General features: G+C 35.8%; 2 protein-coding genes across 13 annotated transcripts in view; one reads left to right on the top strand and one right to left on the bottom strand.

Annotated features, from left to right (window-relative positions):
* ism1 (isthmin 1) overlaps positions 1 to 4,461 on the top strand; it is a 30,181-nt gene extending 25,720 nt beyond the window's left edge. Inside the window, exons 5-6 of one of the 2 annotated variants that reach the window (XM_087277856.1) lie at positions 1,757 to 1,846; positions 3,315 to 4,461. In XM_087277856.1, coding sequence (XP_087133982.1) covers positions 1,757 to 1,846; positions 3,315 to 3,832 — 608 coding nt within the window. In that variant the 3' untranslated portion in view covers positions 3,833 to 4,461. 2 annotated transcript variants of the gene reach the window in all.
* The window catches only part of LOC141377032 (uncharacterized), a 316,142-nt gene extending 298,711 nt beyond the window's left edge, over positions 1 to 17,431 (bottom strand). For all 11 annotated transcript variants that reach the window (XR_015506215.1, XR_015506214.1, XR_015506211.1 and 8 more), the window contains exons 1-2: positions 17,263 to 17,431; positions 16,949 to 17,107 (exon numbers count right to left, since the gene is read on the bottom strand). The gene's annotated coding sequence lies outside the window, so the exon portion shown is untranslated. The remainder of the gene's footprint in view (positions 1 to 16,948; positions 17,108 to 17,262) is intronic.
* Positions 17,432 to 19,522: the final 2,091 nt, after the last annotated feature.

Here is a 19,522-nt window from a genome sequence, read left to right as displayed (position 1 = left end):
TGGTCCAAGTTGTGTGGTCATACTAATGGCATCATACACTCTCGATTTCCTGTTTGGTTTTAATAACAAGGGGAAACACCAAAGACACTTTATTCTGTTTTGTTTTATTAGACTGAACAAAACAGTAGGGCTGTGTTATTAAATGAAATTGAATCGCAATAGCGATTTGAAACGTTGCAATTAGCTAAATCGCAAGAGGCAGGGATGTGTAATATATATAGATTATCTAATTTCCCCCACCCAGAGCAAATGCCTGACTGCCGTCTGTGTGACAGTCTTACAAGCCAATTAAGCGAACACACTTTCGTTCTGCCCAATCAGAATTGCACAACCGAACCATTTGGAATGCCTACAATAAAACAAACAAAAAGGAAAGTGTGGACAAGTGAGATGATGGTGTCTGCCACTTTAGAAGCATTAACAGACAAATTAATATTAAAGAAAAACAGGACATCGGTAATATGGGAATATTTTGCTTTCAAAGTCACAGACATCAAACAAAAACAACTAATCTGTAAGAGTTGTTGTAGAATTGTTGCCACAGCATGAAGAAATACAACAACCAGCACCTAAAAAAGCGAGAGGGGTCTGGCTGCAGATGCAATCTGAGCTGCATGCAAAGCTTTTGAATGGGCTCACCTAACCCTACCCGTCACACTGACTTTACTAGCTCCATTGAGCGCAGTGTCTGACATTGCATCTCTGCAATGATACAATCTCAGCTTGCATCATAAAGGCTGCATCCAGATACTATTGAAAAAAAAACACCAGACGGGCATATGAGGAGTATCTTGCTAAAAAGTCAACTAAAAGTATTGCCAGTGACACTCAATATCGTAGCTAACAACAGCAAAGTACAAATTTCAGTTGTTTCAGTTGTTTGCAGCGGTTACACCACATAAAAAAACACCACAAAGGCACCAGGAGAAAACGAATGCCATAACTCACTATTGTTTGCTCACAATTAGATATTTTCTCCAAATCGCACAGCCTTACAAAGCAGCATTACAATGTTTTTAGCATGACTGAACAGATCTGCATGTTCCCCACATGATCACCAGCAAAAGAACCAGAAGCAGTGGACTGTGGCACAGGATGCAATGAAGATGACAACTCTCATGATTCCACACTCAGTCATAGCATCATCAAACTACGCCTTTGTTTGTTGTGAATACGTGCCCTCTGGTGGTGAAAATGACACACTGTGCCTTTAAAGCAAATCTTTTACAAAATCACGGATTTCACTAAAGTCTCTGGACTTTGTGTATATATTAGTATATTTATTAGTACATTTTTTTGTTTGTTAAGACCAAGAAACTGTGAGCCGTGACATCACCATGACTGAACAAGCAGATATAGGTTATACAATAGCAGTAATTAAAACTGATTACAAGTGTCACATCCACCACTATTTTTCAACATAGAAGTAAGCCGTTGCTGTAAATGTGCAAGACTTCAGCTTTATTAGCAGCAGTAGGGAATTAACTAAAAAAAAAAGAACTGCACTACAAACCAGTGTGCTAATTAGGAAGAGAATACATTAAAATAATATGGTAATAAATACCTGTTTGCACTAAGCAGCTTAACAAGCTGTTTTATACAACTAAATAGAACTAGAAAGCATTGGATGCCAGATTAATTAAATTAAATGTTTTAATTAAATGTTTGTGCCTTTTCTTATGTGGGGAAAAAATAGGTGGACACATGGTCAAAATGGCCATCATTAACAAGAGTTAAACACTTTTTGTTTGTACAGGGATTGAAGATGCATTCAAGACGGCAGCAACTGAAGTCAGTTTGCTCGCTGGCACTGAAGAGTTCAATGCAACAGAGCTGTTTGGAGTTGGTGAGTTATTTTGCAATTTAACATCACCTGGGCAACTGGTCGCTAAGAACTTAACAACAACAACAACAACAACAACAACAACAACAACAACAATCCAGTCTTGATCTAATAGAGCTTGAACTTGTATACAGCTATTCATGTACTATCCTAAATGTACTACAGAAAAAAAGATATGGTAGTCAGAAATAATATTGTGCTTGCATGGTGTGACTAGAAGGATTCTTCACAAAGCACAGCTAGTTTAAATCATCCTTAAACTTAATCTTTACTCATTGCACTGGATGATTCTGATTCATCTAAAACAGGGGTGCCCAAACTCCTGCAAACTCCTAAGTGTCCCGCATAGTTTAGCTTTAGCTTCCTTTAACACACCTGCCTGGAAGTTTCTAGTATATCTAGAAAGAGCTAGATAAGCTGTTTCAGGTGTGTTTAATTGGGGTTGGGAAAAAAAATGCAGTCCCGGGCAGCACGGTGGCGCAGTGGGTAGTGCTGTCGCCTGACAGCAAGAAGGTCAGTGGTTCGAGCTTCAGCTAGGTCAGTTGGCATTTCTGTATGGAGTTTGCATGTTCTCCCTTGGTTCGTGTGGGTTTCCTCGGGGTGCGCAAGTTTCCCTCACAGTCCAAAGGTATGCGCTTTAGGCGAATTAGCTAAGCTAAAATTGTCCGTAGTGTATGTGTGTAAATGAGAGTGTATGGGTGTTTCCCAGTGATGGGTTGCAGCTGGAAAGGCATCCACTGCATAAAAAGTATGCTGGATAACTTGGCGGTTCATTCTGCGGTGGTGACCCCTGATTAATAATGGGACTAAGCCAAAAAGAAAATGAATGAGTGCAGGACACCGGCCCTCCATGACCAAGTTTGGGCACCTCTTTTTTCTAAAAGAACCAACTCCTAGTCACGGATCTAATAATTAGGACCACAATTAGAGATTAAAGAGTAGAAACAGTTTAATTGTTTATTTAATTAATTAATTAAATCTTTGAAATCTAAAAAAAATGCTTACATATACATATATTACTTCATATTAGGATGTACTGCTACATATATAATGTTGCAAGTCAGTCAGTCAGTAAGAACGGACTACAAACCCTTACAACCCTTACAACAGTTAATGAGCTCTGATTAGGTTAGTCACACTAGTGCACGGCCTGCATGTTTTTCCACGGCCCCCCAGATTGCACTGTTGCATCCCCTCCGTCCATACTAATTCTACCCTTGCTGTAGAGCCATCCTAAGATTCATTCATGAAGACTTAAAGTAGTTTGGCACAGAATCCTTACACACGTTTCTAGTATTGTCTTGATTCTAGTTTATGTCTATGCAGATACTTATAGAAAGAATGTTAAATCACTTTTTTTTCGGATGATAGGAAAAAGAGATCAGCTCTAGTTGAGTAAACATAACTGAAGTCGGGTTTAAATTTTACTTAAACTGTGTGATCTTGACAACTGTCATTCATTCCTCCTTAGATACCGACAGCTGTGAGCGTTGGATGAACTGCAAGAGTGAGTTTCTCAAGAAATACATGAGCAAAGTAGCCACTGATCTACCCAGCTGCCCCTGCTTTTACCCAACCGAGGTGGCCTACAGCACCGCAGACGTCCACGATGCCAACACCAAACGCAACTTCCGCTGGAAGGACGCCAGCGGGCCAAAAGAGAAGCTGGAGATCTATAAACCCACAGCCCGCTATTGCATCCGCTCCATGCTCACGCTGGAATCCACAACGTTGGCGGCCCAGCACTGCTGCTACGACGACAGCATGAAACTCATCACCCGAGGCAAAGGAGCCGGTACGCCAAATCTTATCAGCACCGAGTTCTCCGCTGACCTACACTACAAAGTGGACATCCTACCCTGGATCATCTGCAAGGGGGACTGGAGCCGCTACAACCACGCTCGACCCCCCAATAATGGACAGAAATGTGCAGAAAACCCTCAGGATGAGGACTACTATAAACAGTTTGAAGAGGCCCGGGAGTTTTGAAAACTATGTACTTTCGAAAAACAGAAGCAGAACTTGTGTTGAAAGCTGGCTGTGCGTTTGAAGAGGACTTGCTATAAGAAACAGACAGCACTGTCAACAATGCGCAGAGATCTTCATATGGTCTCCCTCAAAACCTTGGGTTCAAAAGTGGAAAATCCATCATGGTTCTCTTTGTATTATGTATATTATTTGGGGAATCTCTAAATTGTTTGAATTTTTTAAGGAGTAAAGGGAAAGAATGAAAGGGAAGACATATCAGGAAATCACCAATGCATCAATGAGCAACCAACAGCTAGAGTTTCCCATATCTTTGCATGCTTGTATTACACTTAACATGCAGTTGGAAACCCTTCTCCTCAGGACTCTCCAACAGGACATTGGATACAACATTCAGGTTCCTGTGTAAACATGCGTATATTTGTCTAGCTGAATGAAAAGAATTCCCATATAATGTCCTGTTGTATCATGGTTCCGTTTTTACTAAGAACAAAACAGCCCTGTGTAATCTTTGCAAAGTATTTATTAAGTCATAGTTATGTGTCAGTGGTAGGGATTTGTGCATCTAGATGTATGGACAGATTTTGAGTGCTAAATAAAGAGACCATGTCACATTAAAGGTCACCATCAAACGATTCTCAACATAAATGTGCAGGAGATGATTCCATATGAACTGCTGGGGTCAAAGGGTCTTTCACCTTCTATTACAGTCAAATAAGATCCGTCTTCAGATATTAAACACTTTAAGCCATTCCACAAGACTCCTATTAGCTCCATCCAGACACAGGCCCAAGCTCTGCTTTTGATGTCTGACGCAAAATACTCTTCCCCCTTTAAATGCGGCTCAGATTCTTTCTTCTTTTTTTTTTTGCAAGCTTGCTCATATTCTCAAATTCCTCAGTAATTTCTCTGACTAAGATCGCGCAGTCACATGAATAGCGGGCCGCATTCTTATGGCCACTGTTAAAACCTCAGAGCATTTCTTGAGATGTTTGTGTAAATTAGGTTTTCACGGTTTTGTGCTGGATCAATATTAGCATTAATCAGCTCTCCTAGCAGTCATCTGATGGAAAACATTACCAATGGATTTGTAGTTGTCAGCACATTCTTACTGAGGTTTTTGAAAATATCAAGCAAATTCTGCAATATGTCGGCCATGTCTAGACTTGGTAAGATGCATTTTACTTGATTGGACAAACAGGATTTCCAATATTGTTTACACCTTTTTATTCCCATTCATTTTTCATCCACTTTCTAAAGCAGGGGTGTCCAAACCTTTTCTTATGAAGGGCCAAAAACCAAACTTTATTGAGGGAGGTGGCCAGAAGTAAAATTAACCAAACTGTTATATGGTAATTTCTCAATATTTAAAAATAAATTTACACTAAAAAATACTTTAATCGTATTAATAATTATATATATATATATTTTTACATTTTATGATGAACTTCTTACGATAAAAACAAACAATCCCATGTATAATGCTGAATACAATAAATACACTTGATTTGCTCGATGAGGATCCTTACAATTTTTTTAATCCGATTAATGCACATTTAATTGAAACATTTATTTTCATTTGCTTTTTTGTATCTCAACAATTAAATAAACAAACAAAAGGTTACGTAAAATTAGAAATGACGAGCTCTGTTGAAGACATTGGCCTTAACCCTCCCATCATTCTCCCTGTATTCTCAGATGGAATGACAGGCCAAATCAGAGGTTACCATGGGCCAATTGTGGCCGGCGGGCCTAGTTTTGGGCATCTCTGCTCTAAAATGAATGGTCAATGAGCAGGCGTTTGTATTAGGGATGCTCATTTTAGTTAATTTTACAACCAACAAACGCCGCTTGTTAACCGAATATTAACCGTTAACTGGTCAGATTAATATAAAATTATTATTATTATTTTTTTATATTAACAATTGTTGTGTATATTGTGTCTGACACATTGAATACTATTTAAAAATCCTGAATTAATTTAACATGCAAACATATTAACAGACCTTCTTTACACACCTGCAGTGTTTCCAACAGCACAGAAAAAAAAAACTAATTAAAAAGAATAAAACAAATATGCATGCCCTAGATATTTTTACCTTAAAATGACAAATTTAGATTACAAAACTAAAACACTGACTGAATCCTTTTTAAAAACCAGGATAGGCTGCTTTTCATCCATCATGTGATTTCTCTTGTGTCAAATAAGGCTAAAAAAAATAAAATAAATAATCATGCTACCTTTAATCAATCACTACACAGAAAATCTGCATTTAATTAATGCTCTGCTGTTATTCTTATTTCACAAACCACTGTCAACATTTTTAAAAGATGTCATTATTTTAAAGATTATTCCTTGAGCATCTGGTTTTACCTTACAGCTTGTGTGCTTTTATTTCCTCTCTCACTCGTGATTTATGTGCTCAGCGTCTAATGAAAGAAAATGACAAGGCTCTTATGTTAATATGTTAGCATATAACAATTTTGTTGTTTACATATGATATTGCATTAACTGCATACATGTTTTATAAGCTATAAAATGAACGCCTCAGTTTGGTGCGAAGTTATCATACAAAAAACTAAATCTTTGAATTAGTTTGATTCGTAGATTATGTAGGCTATTTTGAAAAATTATATTTTATTAGAACTATTAATAACTGTAATTTTCCAAATGAAAAAGTGTTGGTTTGTTGTTTATACACTAAATCATCAAAACTGTAGCCTATTTGTTGTGTTTATGAGCGGTGCCGGAACGCGCTCTGATGGAGAGAAAATCCCGACGCTCAGACTTGTAGCCGGCTTGTTTCCAAAGCAGCACACATTTCAGAAGGTTGTTTTTCGGCTTCTTTATCCAGTTGTGCAAATAAACAGAGTTGTTTATGACATGGATTCAGGACAGAGGCAATCGGCATCAGCACTGGTTTGGTATCAAATCGTCTGTGTCAAACTGTGACTGGCAATATTCTTCTTTTATTTTGCTTACTTGGCAAAATGTGTCTGTAGGCACATATAGTTGCACGTGTTACCATCCCTCGAGTTAACAAATATGTGTTGCACATTTATGCAGCAAACTAAAAAAAAAATTATATATATAAATACACACACACACACACACACACACACACACACACACACACACACACACACACACACACACACACACACACACACATTTTATCGTTTAACTGATACGATTAATCAGTTAAAAACGCACCCTTTCGGTTAACAGTGAATGGTTTATTATAAGCATCCCTAGTTTGTATATTTTTCTGATCTTTAAATCTAATATTATGAAATAGGTTTGCCAATTTTACATATTAATGGGAAAGGAGACAATGGAAATCATTAATACTCTAAGAGAAAAAGAAAAAGTATCTGAAATGGTTGTAAACATTGACATTTGTTTTACCTTTAATCCAAAACCTGTCAACTTCAGCTGAAAGATTTTACATCTAATCTCCCTTAATGATTGAAAATGAAAGTGCAGGTGATTTTTTGTTTCTGTTTATGACATTTATCCTGATGAGTGTTTACATTACAAAAAGGATCTGATAAAGGCCTTTTACCTATACACTCAAAAATATTTTAGCTCCTTGTTTAGACTACTTATTAAAAAAAGAGCTGAATCAACACAATTCTTAAGTTTTTTGGAGACAATTTAATTATTTTAAGTTCAATCCACTTTAATTTGTAAAAACAATTAAGTTAATCAATTTAACCTAAACATTTAAAAGCAATCAATTTGTGTTGCAACAACAACATGATGAATTATGTGGAATCCTGCATTTTTTGCAATGTACCATCTACCCGTTGATAAAACATATAAAACCAATATGCATAAAAACAGACGCACATTAAAACCTCTATTAACATCATCCACATGAAAAAGTGCCTTGGTAATACAACATTATGTTGGTTTGACATCAGCGACTACCTGCATTGGTGCGTGGCAGCTGTTAAATATTGACGCATGTTCACAGTAAGTTAAATAATTGTGCATAATGACCTTAACAGGTCAAACTTCATCACAGAAGCCCACTGCGAGTAAAACGGAGCACAACCTTGTTCTGACGCGATCAGCAGGACGTAGCTCAACAGGGTTTAAAGTGCGTTTGCCTTTAGTATCAAGTAAATTCTCATGGTCTTCTCCCTGTCTCACCTTCATAAAAGCTCTTCGGAGTGAAGGCTAAGCTTACAGCATGGAGCAGGATAAGCAGCAGTGATCTTTATTGAATCAGACCGTCTGCTTTAGAGGCCCCTCCACATCAAAGCAAACAGCCTGCTTTATTTTAAAACATCAGGCCTGTGTTAAAGCGGTGGCAGATCCCCCTTACCAACTCTCACACACAGTCCACATGTCCTACGAGAAGTTACACCGTTTCTATTTACAGCTCCGCTCTGCTTCCGACACACAGACGTGGATAATAACAGACTTCTGCAGTCACTGAAAATGTAGGTGTTATTTATCAGAAAAAACAAGAAAGCTCTTAAAAGTTCAGAGGCCTTTATCAAAAACAAAAAAAGACAACAATACAGCCTTTAGAGTTTACAGGCCAGTTGCATGAAACAAGTTATACAAACTCTGGGTAAACTTAGATAAGATCAGGTTAAGTAGTTTTACAACACTTGATATAAACTTTCTCTGTTAAAACAGAGTTTGCACTAGAGATTTTAATATCAAAGGACAATTAATGCTGCACGATATTGAAAAAATCAGATGTTACGATATTTTGTTTTGCTGCGATATAAATTGCGTCATGTATAATGTTTCCAGATGATTTGAATAGCTTTGGAAAGATTTCATTATTTTAGATCGCGTTTTTTATAACTATTTTAGATCCCGTTTTTTATAACTAAAATATAATAAATTTCAAGCATATAAAATTAGGACAGAGCAAAAATAAAAGTAAAATAAAATGTGTTTTATGCTTTTCTGGGAGGTCTAACAGTACTTAAATATAGAAATAGAACAATCAAAAGTAAAATAACCTGGTCATCAATATAAAAACAGTATTATACAATGATATAAAAGTAATATCTTTTTCTTTTGATCTTTAATAGTCTAATACTGCGATGTGTCTATTGCCGTTAGATTGGGATATCAATGCCCAAATAATATGTTGGGTTTTTTTCCCCATGAGGCTTAAATAATTAATAAAGTAAATAAATTTATAGCTCATTTTGTTGAACAATTTTTAAAATATCTGACATCATGCACTAATTTTCCTTCAGCCTATTCCCTGCTTTACCAGGTCTTGGCACAGAGGAATTCAATTCAATTCAGTTCATGTTTATTTCTATAGCGCTTTTACAATGTAGATTGTGTTAAAGCAGTTTAACACAGAAGTTCTAGTAAATTGAAAGTGTCGGTCGAGTTTTCAGAGCTGAAGTTCAGTTTAGTGTGGTTTAATTTTCACTACTGAAAGTCCAAACACTGAAGATTAAATCCATTGATGTGCAGCTCCACAAGGCCAAAGCCTGTGGCAAGGAACAAACTTTACCAATTGAAGAAAGTGAAGGAAAAGAAAAACCAGGCTCAGTTGGGCACGACCATTTCTCCTCTGGCCAAACTTCTTGTGCAGAGCTACAGTCTACACCAAAAAAATTATGTCTGCAAAACTGTTACAAACAATTTACATGTGTTAAATTTTAACAAATAAAATTTTTTAATATTCAACTTAATTTGTTTGTTTAAATTCATCTAATAAAAGTTCACATAAAAAAATTACTAAATCCAAGGAATCATCTTTGAATAATTTTTTTTTCAGTGTAGGTGCCGGAGGCTGAAATGAACCATCAATTATTCTGGCATATGTTTTATACATCCCCTTTAAGCTGCAACCCAACACTGAGTACAAAACCCTCAGTGCTGGGAAATACATTACATCATATCTAGTTAATTTAGTACTCCAAATGCTTAAAAAAATTTATCATAAATATTTTAATATTTATTTTGACAAATTCAGTTCATACCACAAAGGTTTTAAAGCATCAAGCAATATATTTGTAGTATACTGTAGTTGCATACATTTTCAATTCAATTCAATTCAGCTATATTTGTATAGCACTTTTACAATGTAGACTTCACATAGTGGCAAAGCAGCTTCACATAAATGGTCATAGTAACTGGATCAGGGTAGTTCAGTTTTTAGTGTTTAACTTCAGTTCAATTTAGCTCAGTTCAGTGTGGTTTGAAGTCATTATTGAGAGTCCAAACACTGAAGAGTAAATGTATCGATGAGTAGCTTTTCAGATCCTGTTTTCCTATTTCCTATTTATCATATATTACAATGTCGCCTGTTTAGTTTAATTTTTTGCAAAAACTTATGATTTTAAAAATTAAATTATCATAGAGTGTAACAAGTTTATACACAAAAAAATCATACAAATATTTGGATATATAGAAAAAGAAGTGAGTAGATTTTTTGGTACAGATCAGGATACCCATGTTATTTAACTTGTCAGCCCCTTTCACATAGTGATGACTGTGAATATCCGAAAAATCTCCAGAATGACTTTACCGATAAATTGAGGCTGTTCACACATCCATTCCAAAATACAGGTTAATTCTAACATCATTAACCAGACATTACCTTTAAACGGCTGCACTTGTATTTTTCAACATAGAAGGGGTCAGGCTTTTGTTCATGGTTTCACTTGTATTTAAAGCATTAGCACTCATGCACCTGCTTTGTCCCAGAGACATCCAAAAGCAGAACCGCAGCTTAATGTCTACACATTTGACCTCTTTACAAATTCTGTGGATAGATAAGTATTGTGAATAACTTCAATGAAAACATATATAGGAATACTTTCGAATACTTTTCTAATGTCAAGATGTACATAATATGTGTGTGTGCTGGCGCTCACCAGAGCACGCGTCAAGCAACTGAAGCAGAGCTTGAAGATAAACAAACAGCAGTTTATCATAAGCATTTTAGCAAAATTACGGAAAATGACCGCTAATGTTACAACTTCTCTTTCTGGAAAATTGCCAGAACAAATGTACCGGTATTTTCAAAAAAAGAGCCTGTTCAAACATGATACTTTTCTGTAAAATTACCGGTACTTCTGATAAGATCTGTATGTGTAAAAGGTGCTAATGTAACACTATTTTACCATATTTTGACATTTACGCTGACGTAATTTGAAACACTTAACTTTTACATTGGTATCTAAAAGTATATTGTTGTTTATAAATGATTGATGCATAAACATAGATCTTATTTTTGACCCATTATAAATACTAAAATTATAAAATATCCTTAACATTTAATTTTTAAAAATCCATTTACAATCTATCTGAGGCGAAAGAAGCAAAAGTAATGGTTAGATCATTTTACAACTAAGAAACACTTTGCAATGATGCAGAACCACTACTTGGCTTTTATATAAGAAATCCCACAGTGCCGCTGACCAGCTCTTCAGTTATTCTCCCTCCTCCAGCGAGAGGTGTGGAGTGGTGGTTTGGAGCGAGGCTGTTTTTAGACCAAATCCAATTCGCTTTTGCACTCTTTCTCTCAGCACTGGCACTTTATGGGTGGTGTAGCACATTTCAGGAAGTGTCTGGCCCGCAATGCCGCAAGGGCCGCGGCTGCTTGGCAGGCTTAATTAGAAGGCAGGAACCTGGAATAGCTGACCTGATCTGCCAGGTCGCTGCTTGGCGAAGAAGACTAGCTGGAATGCCTGGGCTCACAGGGAGAGTGAATGGAGTATTACCTGGCCCCATGCCTGACCTAGAGACGACTTGTTGGCACAGGGTGCACAAAAACTCAGGGAGGGGCTGGGAACGAGGGCCATGCAGCTGAACAAACAGGTCAAGTAGCTGACAAACACCTCAAAGGGGCTCAGATTAACTCTTGCGAGGGTTCGTTCTTATAAGAACACATAAAGGCGGCTGAAAATGCACACATGACCTTACGACCTTAGCCATGACCTTAGTCTTTCACCTCACTACACTGCACAAGTGTGTGACCTCAGAGATAACAGGGCTAGACTATGAAAAATTGAAAAATGAGCATGTTCTGTAGCTTCAGATTTGCTGTTAAACTGTTAAACGGTTTAAAATAAATGAGAATACAAATTAGAATTAAACATTTTACAAAAAATAAATAAAAAAATTACTCATTCCATAAATTAGAATATACTCCTAAAACATATTTTACACTTTAAGGATAAAATCAGTAGTGTGATTTGAAACAAAATATAATATCAATATAAAAACATAATATAAATGTAGTCAAAATCATACTGAAACAAAGATTCAGACTCAGGAATATATTTCTAAACAATAATTTCTGTTAATATATTTAGGATATATTTAGGAAAACACAATTTAAAGATGTGTGTAATTGAAACCATTAATTGAAAATATTATAGTATATTATATATATATAAAACGTGTTTTTGTCCCGGCTGGGTTAGTTGTCATTTCTGTGCTCCGGATTCCTCCACAGTGCAAAGACATGCTCTATAGGCATACCTGTCAACATTGGGATGTGAAAATAAGGGATCCCAATTAAATAACAGAGGTGCCACTTTAAAAATGCACACATGATGAAAGCATTCGATCACTTTCCTGTTTAGGCTCATTTAAGACAAAATTTGTTGTTTAGAAGAAAACGCACCAAGATCGATATGTTTAGGTGTTATTAATATTAATATTATTATTATTATTATTATTATTATGTGTATATGCATGTTTCAACATGCACTCAAAACCCGAAGTGTCCGCTTTCATCCGATTCAAATCGTGTGTACATATCCTTTTTGGAAAACAGCGTCTATTCATCATCTGACGGTCTTGTTTTAAGGATTGCATTGGAGGGGCTACGGCGCCTGTAATGCAACGGAAGGGAATACTGACTTTTGTTTATTTTATTTATTTTAAAGTGTTTTCATGCCTAAATAAAATTAAAGCACAGAATCGATTCACATTTAAGAGCAAGAGGCGTCACCTGGTGGTTTAGCGGTATGGGTTGCGTATAGGGACTACTGGCTATTTAATGTTTATTTCCATCCGTCATAGAAAGATTGAAAAAAGGGAGAAATACAGGAAAATATCTTTATGTTATTGGGACAGAATTGATAGTGGGACAGATCCTTACCATGTTTACTTAGCCAGTCTGAAACATGACTCTGTTCCACCATAAACAAATATTAAACTAATCATGTAAAGAAAGATACGGTAAGTTCTCTTTCTTCTGTTCTACGCTGAAGGGGCGTCTGCCTGCTATTTCCAGCACAGAATGTTCTTGTGTGACAGGAGCAGGAGAAAATGACCTGCGAGCTCTGTGTACGTGACTGTCTTTGTATACACACTTCAAGCATAGTAAATAATAGTGCCGAGTATAGACACAAATCGTCACCTTAGAATTATAAGGTTCTGGCTGACATTTTTTGTCAAAATTCAGTCATTGACATATTCTTATTAATTGACAACTTATTTAAATTATGGGATTTTTTTCTATAAGTTGTTTACATTTTAAGACTTTTTATTTAAAAACAAAATGTTACACACATACTGTTTGCGATGGAATGCAAAAACGTTGAAGCTCATTATCTCAAAATCATTTAGAACCCTGATAGAAACCTATAATTCCAAGGTGATGAAATGTTACCATTTTATTTTGACTGGTGAGCTTACAGTTTGATTTTAGCAAAGAATCATTTGGATACAGACATTGTGCCTCTCAACTAAAATCGAGTCATTGGTAAATATATTTAATATATTGCACATATATTTAGCAACATGCTCAGTTTTTATATAAATTTTCTAGCTAACCATTGCGTTTATTTACGTTGAATGTGTTTGCTGCAGTAAATGTGATGATAATTTACGTTACATTGTTTACAAGCTGTTTCACTGATGTCTTTCCTCAGTCAAATGCTGATTACTCAAGCAATTACTTGAAACATGATACATTGTATCAAGTAGCCCTTATATACTATTTCTACTCAGAAACCTTCTGATGTCCATGTGGGTTCATTTTGCAGCAAAGATGACGATATTATCTGTTGACGTTTGAACTGGGATAACAGCAGTCTATCACATGACGACACAATAAAAGAGCGCCTAGACAGTATTTGTAGTTTGAATTTAGTAATATAATAACAGAAATCATAATATAACAGTTTCTTGTGCTTTATTGTATAGGAGACTCATGAAAATGGCAAACTGTATGATTGGGATTTACCTCAACATTTTCTGTTAAATAGTCGAATTAATGAATAATGAATTTTTCTAAAATTTTTTAAAAACACTTTTTTTCTGAAAACCGTGAAACAGACTGTTGTGTGAACACACTCACACTGTTTACTGGAGCTGTGGATTAAAAATAAAGATCTTGTAAACAATGTTCAGTTTTATTTAAAAAAAAAAAAGCTATTTAAATTGTGTATTTAAATGCATTTTAAAATATTTATTAATGCACTTTTATTATTGTTTGATTAATCAGCATTAAAGCATGAATTAAATATACATTTATAAAATTGTCTATTTATACATTAAAAGTTATTAAAAAATGCATTGTTTAATTTGTTAAATGTTAAATTGCTTTAATAAGTAACAATTAAAAACACAATTTAAATAAACAGAATTTTTTTCTCCATTAATTGTCTATCTAAATTGTTATTTATTTATCCACATTTTAAATGCTTCAATTATTAAATTGATCATTTAATTCTTTATTTTATTTCTAACTGGCACTCCTGGTCCTTTATAAATGTATTGCCAGGAGATGCAGGAAATAAAATCCCTTTATATTCTTTTATGACAGTCAAAGTTCTAGCAGCTGCTAACTTGAACTTAATCCTTGTTTCCAATGAGTGAAGACACTGCAGTGCAGTTTTGTACGATTCTGAATAGTAAACCGTGATTAGGCTTGCATTTCCAATGCCATCAGAATCCATACTTAAAAAGCATGTTGAATGTCAGAAAGCAGTAATGCAGGTCACTTGATAGGTATGGTTTATGCCAGAAAATAGCAATCAATGTCATGTTGTATTATGTGCAATTCAACCAACCAATGCTCTGCAGGGAGTCTAGCTCCACCTTTTAGGTACTGGACTACCATTTACTGAGAAAAAACAAATGGTAGAGTATGATTTGCTGTTTTGGTAGGGTGGGGTCCTAAAGGGTACCACTTGCTAGAAATAAGGCATTAAAAGTTAATTTAATTGAACAATTAACACTTTCAACTACTCGCTGTTAAAAGGAATATCCCCCAAATCTTGGATAGCATAGTGTGAACTAATTAACAGCAAATTAACATTTTAGGGTGAACATTTGTTTAAAAATTGCTATCGGTTCAACAAACTGAGAATTCAATCCGGCCCCAGAAGCCTAAACAGAGAGATTTTGGTGAGCGTAAGCAATAGCTACCCGTTACGCAAGTTGGTGTGCGCAGAAAGACACCATGCAGCCACATGGCAGCGATTCAGTCTGACAGGAGAGCTCAGCATGTGTGGACAGCAGGCCAGTCGCAGTCTTTGATCTCCATTCGCATTGCCGTCTGTTTTGCGTTTTAGGTCTCGCTGAGCACGAGGCATTGGATACACCTTGAATGTTGGGGGCACTCGCTCCTGTGCCCTGCCACCTCTTAAAGACCAAGTATCTCTTTTCAAAGCTGAAGGGGCCCTCAGCAACCCCACAACCTCACAAATAACATTACGGCGTGCACAGCATAAAAGTGTCAGCCAACTGAATTGAAATGGAAAGTGACACAGGAAATATGCTTGTGTTAAGTGTTCAAAGAGAGCTACACCTTGTATTTTCTAATATGTGTGTATGCGCTTATGCAGTGAACAGGTGGAGGCTTTATTTTAGGAGTTACTGGGTGACAAAACATCCAGTTTTATTGAACTAAAACTGATTTATCTTATGAGTTAAACTTACAATAGTATGCAAAAAATATTTAAACATTGTACAAATCCCTCCACTTAGAACAAATGCAATTAATTACAAATCTCAACACAGTAAAAAAACATGGTGAAGCAAAAAAATGTTCACTCTTACAGGCTTAACAAACAACTAAAATCAATATGGCACTGAGAACATACAAAATGGGATGATTATAAATCCACAGACGGACACATTTTTGGACAACATATGGGATAGCCACATGATTGTCGCTTATTGTAACTTATGAATATTAAAGCAAAGCACAATTAACTCAAACTACAAAAAACGCCATCAATCTGCAAATCTGACATCAAACAAAGGCATTTGGGAGTTCTATTGTTTCTCTGAAGAACCGGTAAAGGACTTTACTTTATGATTTCTGATAAAACAACATTTAAACTATCAGAAAAAAACTATTTATCTTAAGAATTACGCCTACGCAAAAATGTAAACATTATACCAATCGCTCCTCAACGAACAAATCTAATTACTGTATTTGTGAAATAGCAACTCAGCAAGTACGTGTCAACATACAGTGAAAAAAACATGTTATAGCAAAAATCCATCACTCTTGCAGGCAAAACAAACAACAAAAATCAATATAGCGCTGACCACATACACAATAGGACAAGTATAAATCCAGACTCCCTGTAGGACAAAGTTAAGGACAACATATGGGACAGCCACATGATTGTCTCTTATTGTAACTTATGGATATTAAAGCAAAGCACAATTAACTCAAACTACAAAATGCCATCAATCTTCAAATCTGACATCAAACAAAGGCATTTGGGGAGTTCTTTCGTTTCTCTGGAGAGCTTCTATTTTCACCTCTGGGTTATTGTCGAGTGTGTAATTTATTTCTAGACTATAAATCTTTGGCAGCCCACAGTTAAGATTATAAGATGTGGGGAGTAGGAAAGGCAGGGGGAAGACAGGGATAGAACTCGTGCTGTCTGTTAGAGCCTCAAAAACAAATACGATGCTACAAATAGAGCAGTCTGGAACTCTACAAAAGCTCATGGGATATAAAGACTAACCAAAACACTGAGAACAATAGACCTTCAGAAATTAAACAATTCATTTCAACACAGAAAGCGTTCAAATAATTCAGCATCCACAAATTACAGTGTAACAGTACAGTGCAACGTAAATGCAAAAGTTTGGTCTTTTTAGTTTACTTTTTGGTGAACTTGAATATCCTAACAATATCCTACCTGTGTTGCTGAGCTTCTGAAAGCAATTCTGATTAAAACAGAACGTTTGAGGATGGGCATGAAGAGGGTTAACCAATTGGAGATAGTTATGCAAGTTCTGAAGTCATTTCACGTGGCGGCCATCTTTGAAACAGCTTTTGGTCAGCATGCTCTGGCTTTCTGTTTGAATAGGGAAACATCAAATTCTTTAAAATTGCTTGCCAAGCTAACGATTAAATTTCATATTAGGAATCACCAATAAAACTAAACAGCAACTGTCGCTTTAGTTTCATTTCTAAACATTTGAAATTCACACAAAATCTGCATAAACTCACGTCTGGTCTGAGACGTGGAGAATCTCCCCCCACCCGAAGAATCCTATAGCGATCGATGATTGGCTCCTGCACGCAAGAAGGCGGGGCTTCATTCGCCATATTGACCGTTACACTTTCCCCCGTTGAAAATGAGTGACATGTCTTCAAAATGCAGCAACACAGGTAAGAAGAATTTGCGGTTGTGTTAAGACATTTAACAGCATTTGTGATTAAAACAGGAAATGGGGAGGGGGTTGCAGATTGTTAACCAATCAGACATAGTTATGCCAGTTTAGAAATGTGATTTGCTACTCACCAGCTAAAGGTGTAAAAAGGAAATTTAAGAGGATTTGATTGGACTGACTGATTTGATTGATTATCTGCTCAAGGATAAATCATACTTTGTTGTCCTTTCAAACTTTTTCTTATAAAGGGCCAAAATTCAAACTTGAAAGGTAGCTGTGGGCTGAAGGTAGCTAAATATAGCAATATGAATAACATTTAAGTTGCTATGAGTAATTTCCTCATGGATTTCATCAATCATACATTTATGGGGTTGCCACGGCAGAATGAACTACCAACCTATCCAGCATATGTTTTGCACAGCGGATGCCCTTCCAGCTGCAAACCATCACTGGGAAACATCTATACACTCTCATTCATACGTACACTATAAACAATTTAGTTTTACCCAATTCACCTATACCACATGTCTTTGGACTTGTGGGGAAAACCAGAGCACCTGGAGGAAACCCACGCGAACACGGGGAAAACATGCAAACTCCACACAGAAACGCCAACTGGCCCAGCCAGGGCTCAAACCAGCGACCTTCTTGCTGAAAGGCCATTGTGCTACCCACTGCGCCACCATGCTTGTCATTTATTTATTAATTTTTTACTTTTATTGTTATTTATTTTACGATACAGCAGAACAATAATTTAACAGAAAAAACATGCTATCATACATCATTACTTCCATACACATATCAATATGCACATGCACAATTATCTATGCATATGCCACATAAACTTGGTTGTAAAAAAAAGAAAAGCCAAATGCATAAGATTGCTGTATCTCTTCCAATTACCATTTATTTATGTTGGTCATTTATCTTGCACACACTCGCATAACACTACAGCCAATTAAGCTTTTTCAATTCACCTATAGCTCATGTCTTTAGACTGAGGGGGAAACTAAATTCCACTGTGACACCCGGATTTCATAATATTTAAAAATAAAAACCGTATTTACTAATGCATAAGAATTTTTTGAAAATGTATATTATTTTAACAAATTTATTACAATAAAAAATATTCCATGTATGAAACAATGGAGTGCAAAGCCGAATACACAAGTCATGCTGAGCCTCCCTTTGGCTTGATTTGCCTGCTGACGTCTTGTGCTTTGTCTCCTATTCATGGACACTTTGTCCATTAAAAAAAAAAAATATATATATATATATATATATGATTCATTTACAACATTTAATTTCAGTTTGCTTTTTCTGTAGCTCCACATTAAATCAAACAAACACAAAGTTATGTTAAATTAGAAATGAGAATATCTGTTAAAGGCATTCCCCAACCCTTCCCCATCATTCTGCCTCTGGTGGGTATAAAGGGCCAACTTAACTCTTAATGTCGCTAGTGAACACACTCAATGCATTTTTTTTTTTTCAACACATCCCATAATTTCTAAAATATCAGCCTCTACCAAATGGTTGATATGTCAGTTTACGGTAAAAGTACCAGAGTTAATACCGTCAATACATACTATGAAAATCAGAAAAATATGAAGTGTATGACCAATTTATTTAAAAATAATCATCAAAATTAAACATTTATAAATACCAAATCCTCTTTATTTATTAAAGTATGCCGTAAAATATTTCAGATTCTAAAAAGTCATTATTTAAAACTATAAAATAGTGCATGCAGTTAAAGGGTTAAGGCCTTTCAAGCATTCCAAACTGAAGCCCTCATTCATGAGAAAATGATCTAAGCTAATATTCATTTCTTTGTGTGAAACCTAAAAAGACAATATATGAATGAATGAATCAACACAAACAAATGCACACCATACCTCAGCTTTATTGAGCATTACAATAACAATAGGTTAGTACGATCTGCTGTTTGAAACGTTCACAGACATTTCATCATAAATGCAAAGTCAAGTAAAACTAAAATAAGCATATACACCTTACATTGTATACTGCAAGAGTTTTAACATAAGAAACGATAGACTGCAGAACTTGAAATAACAGCCCTGCCAGAAACCCTC

The sequence above is a fragment of the Danio rerio genome, chromosome 13, assembly GCF_052040795.2.
Source record: "Danio rerio strain M-AB ecotype USA chromosome 13, GRCz13ab, whole genome shotgun sequence".
NCBI lineage: Eukaryota > Metazoa > Chordata > Actinopteri > Cypriniformes > Danionidae > Danio > Danio rerio.
Note: the sequence above shows the minus strand (reverse complement) of the source record. Positions and strands in the feature narration are given on the sequence as shown.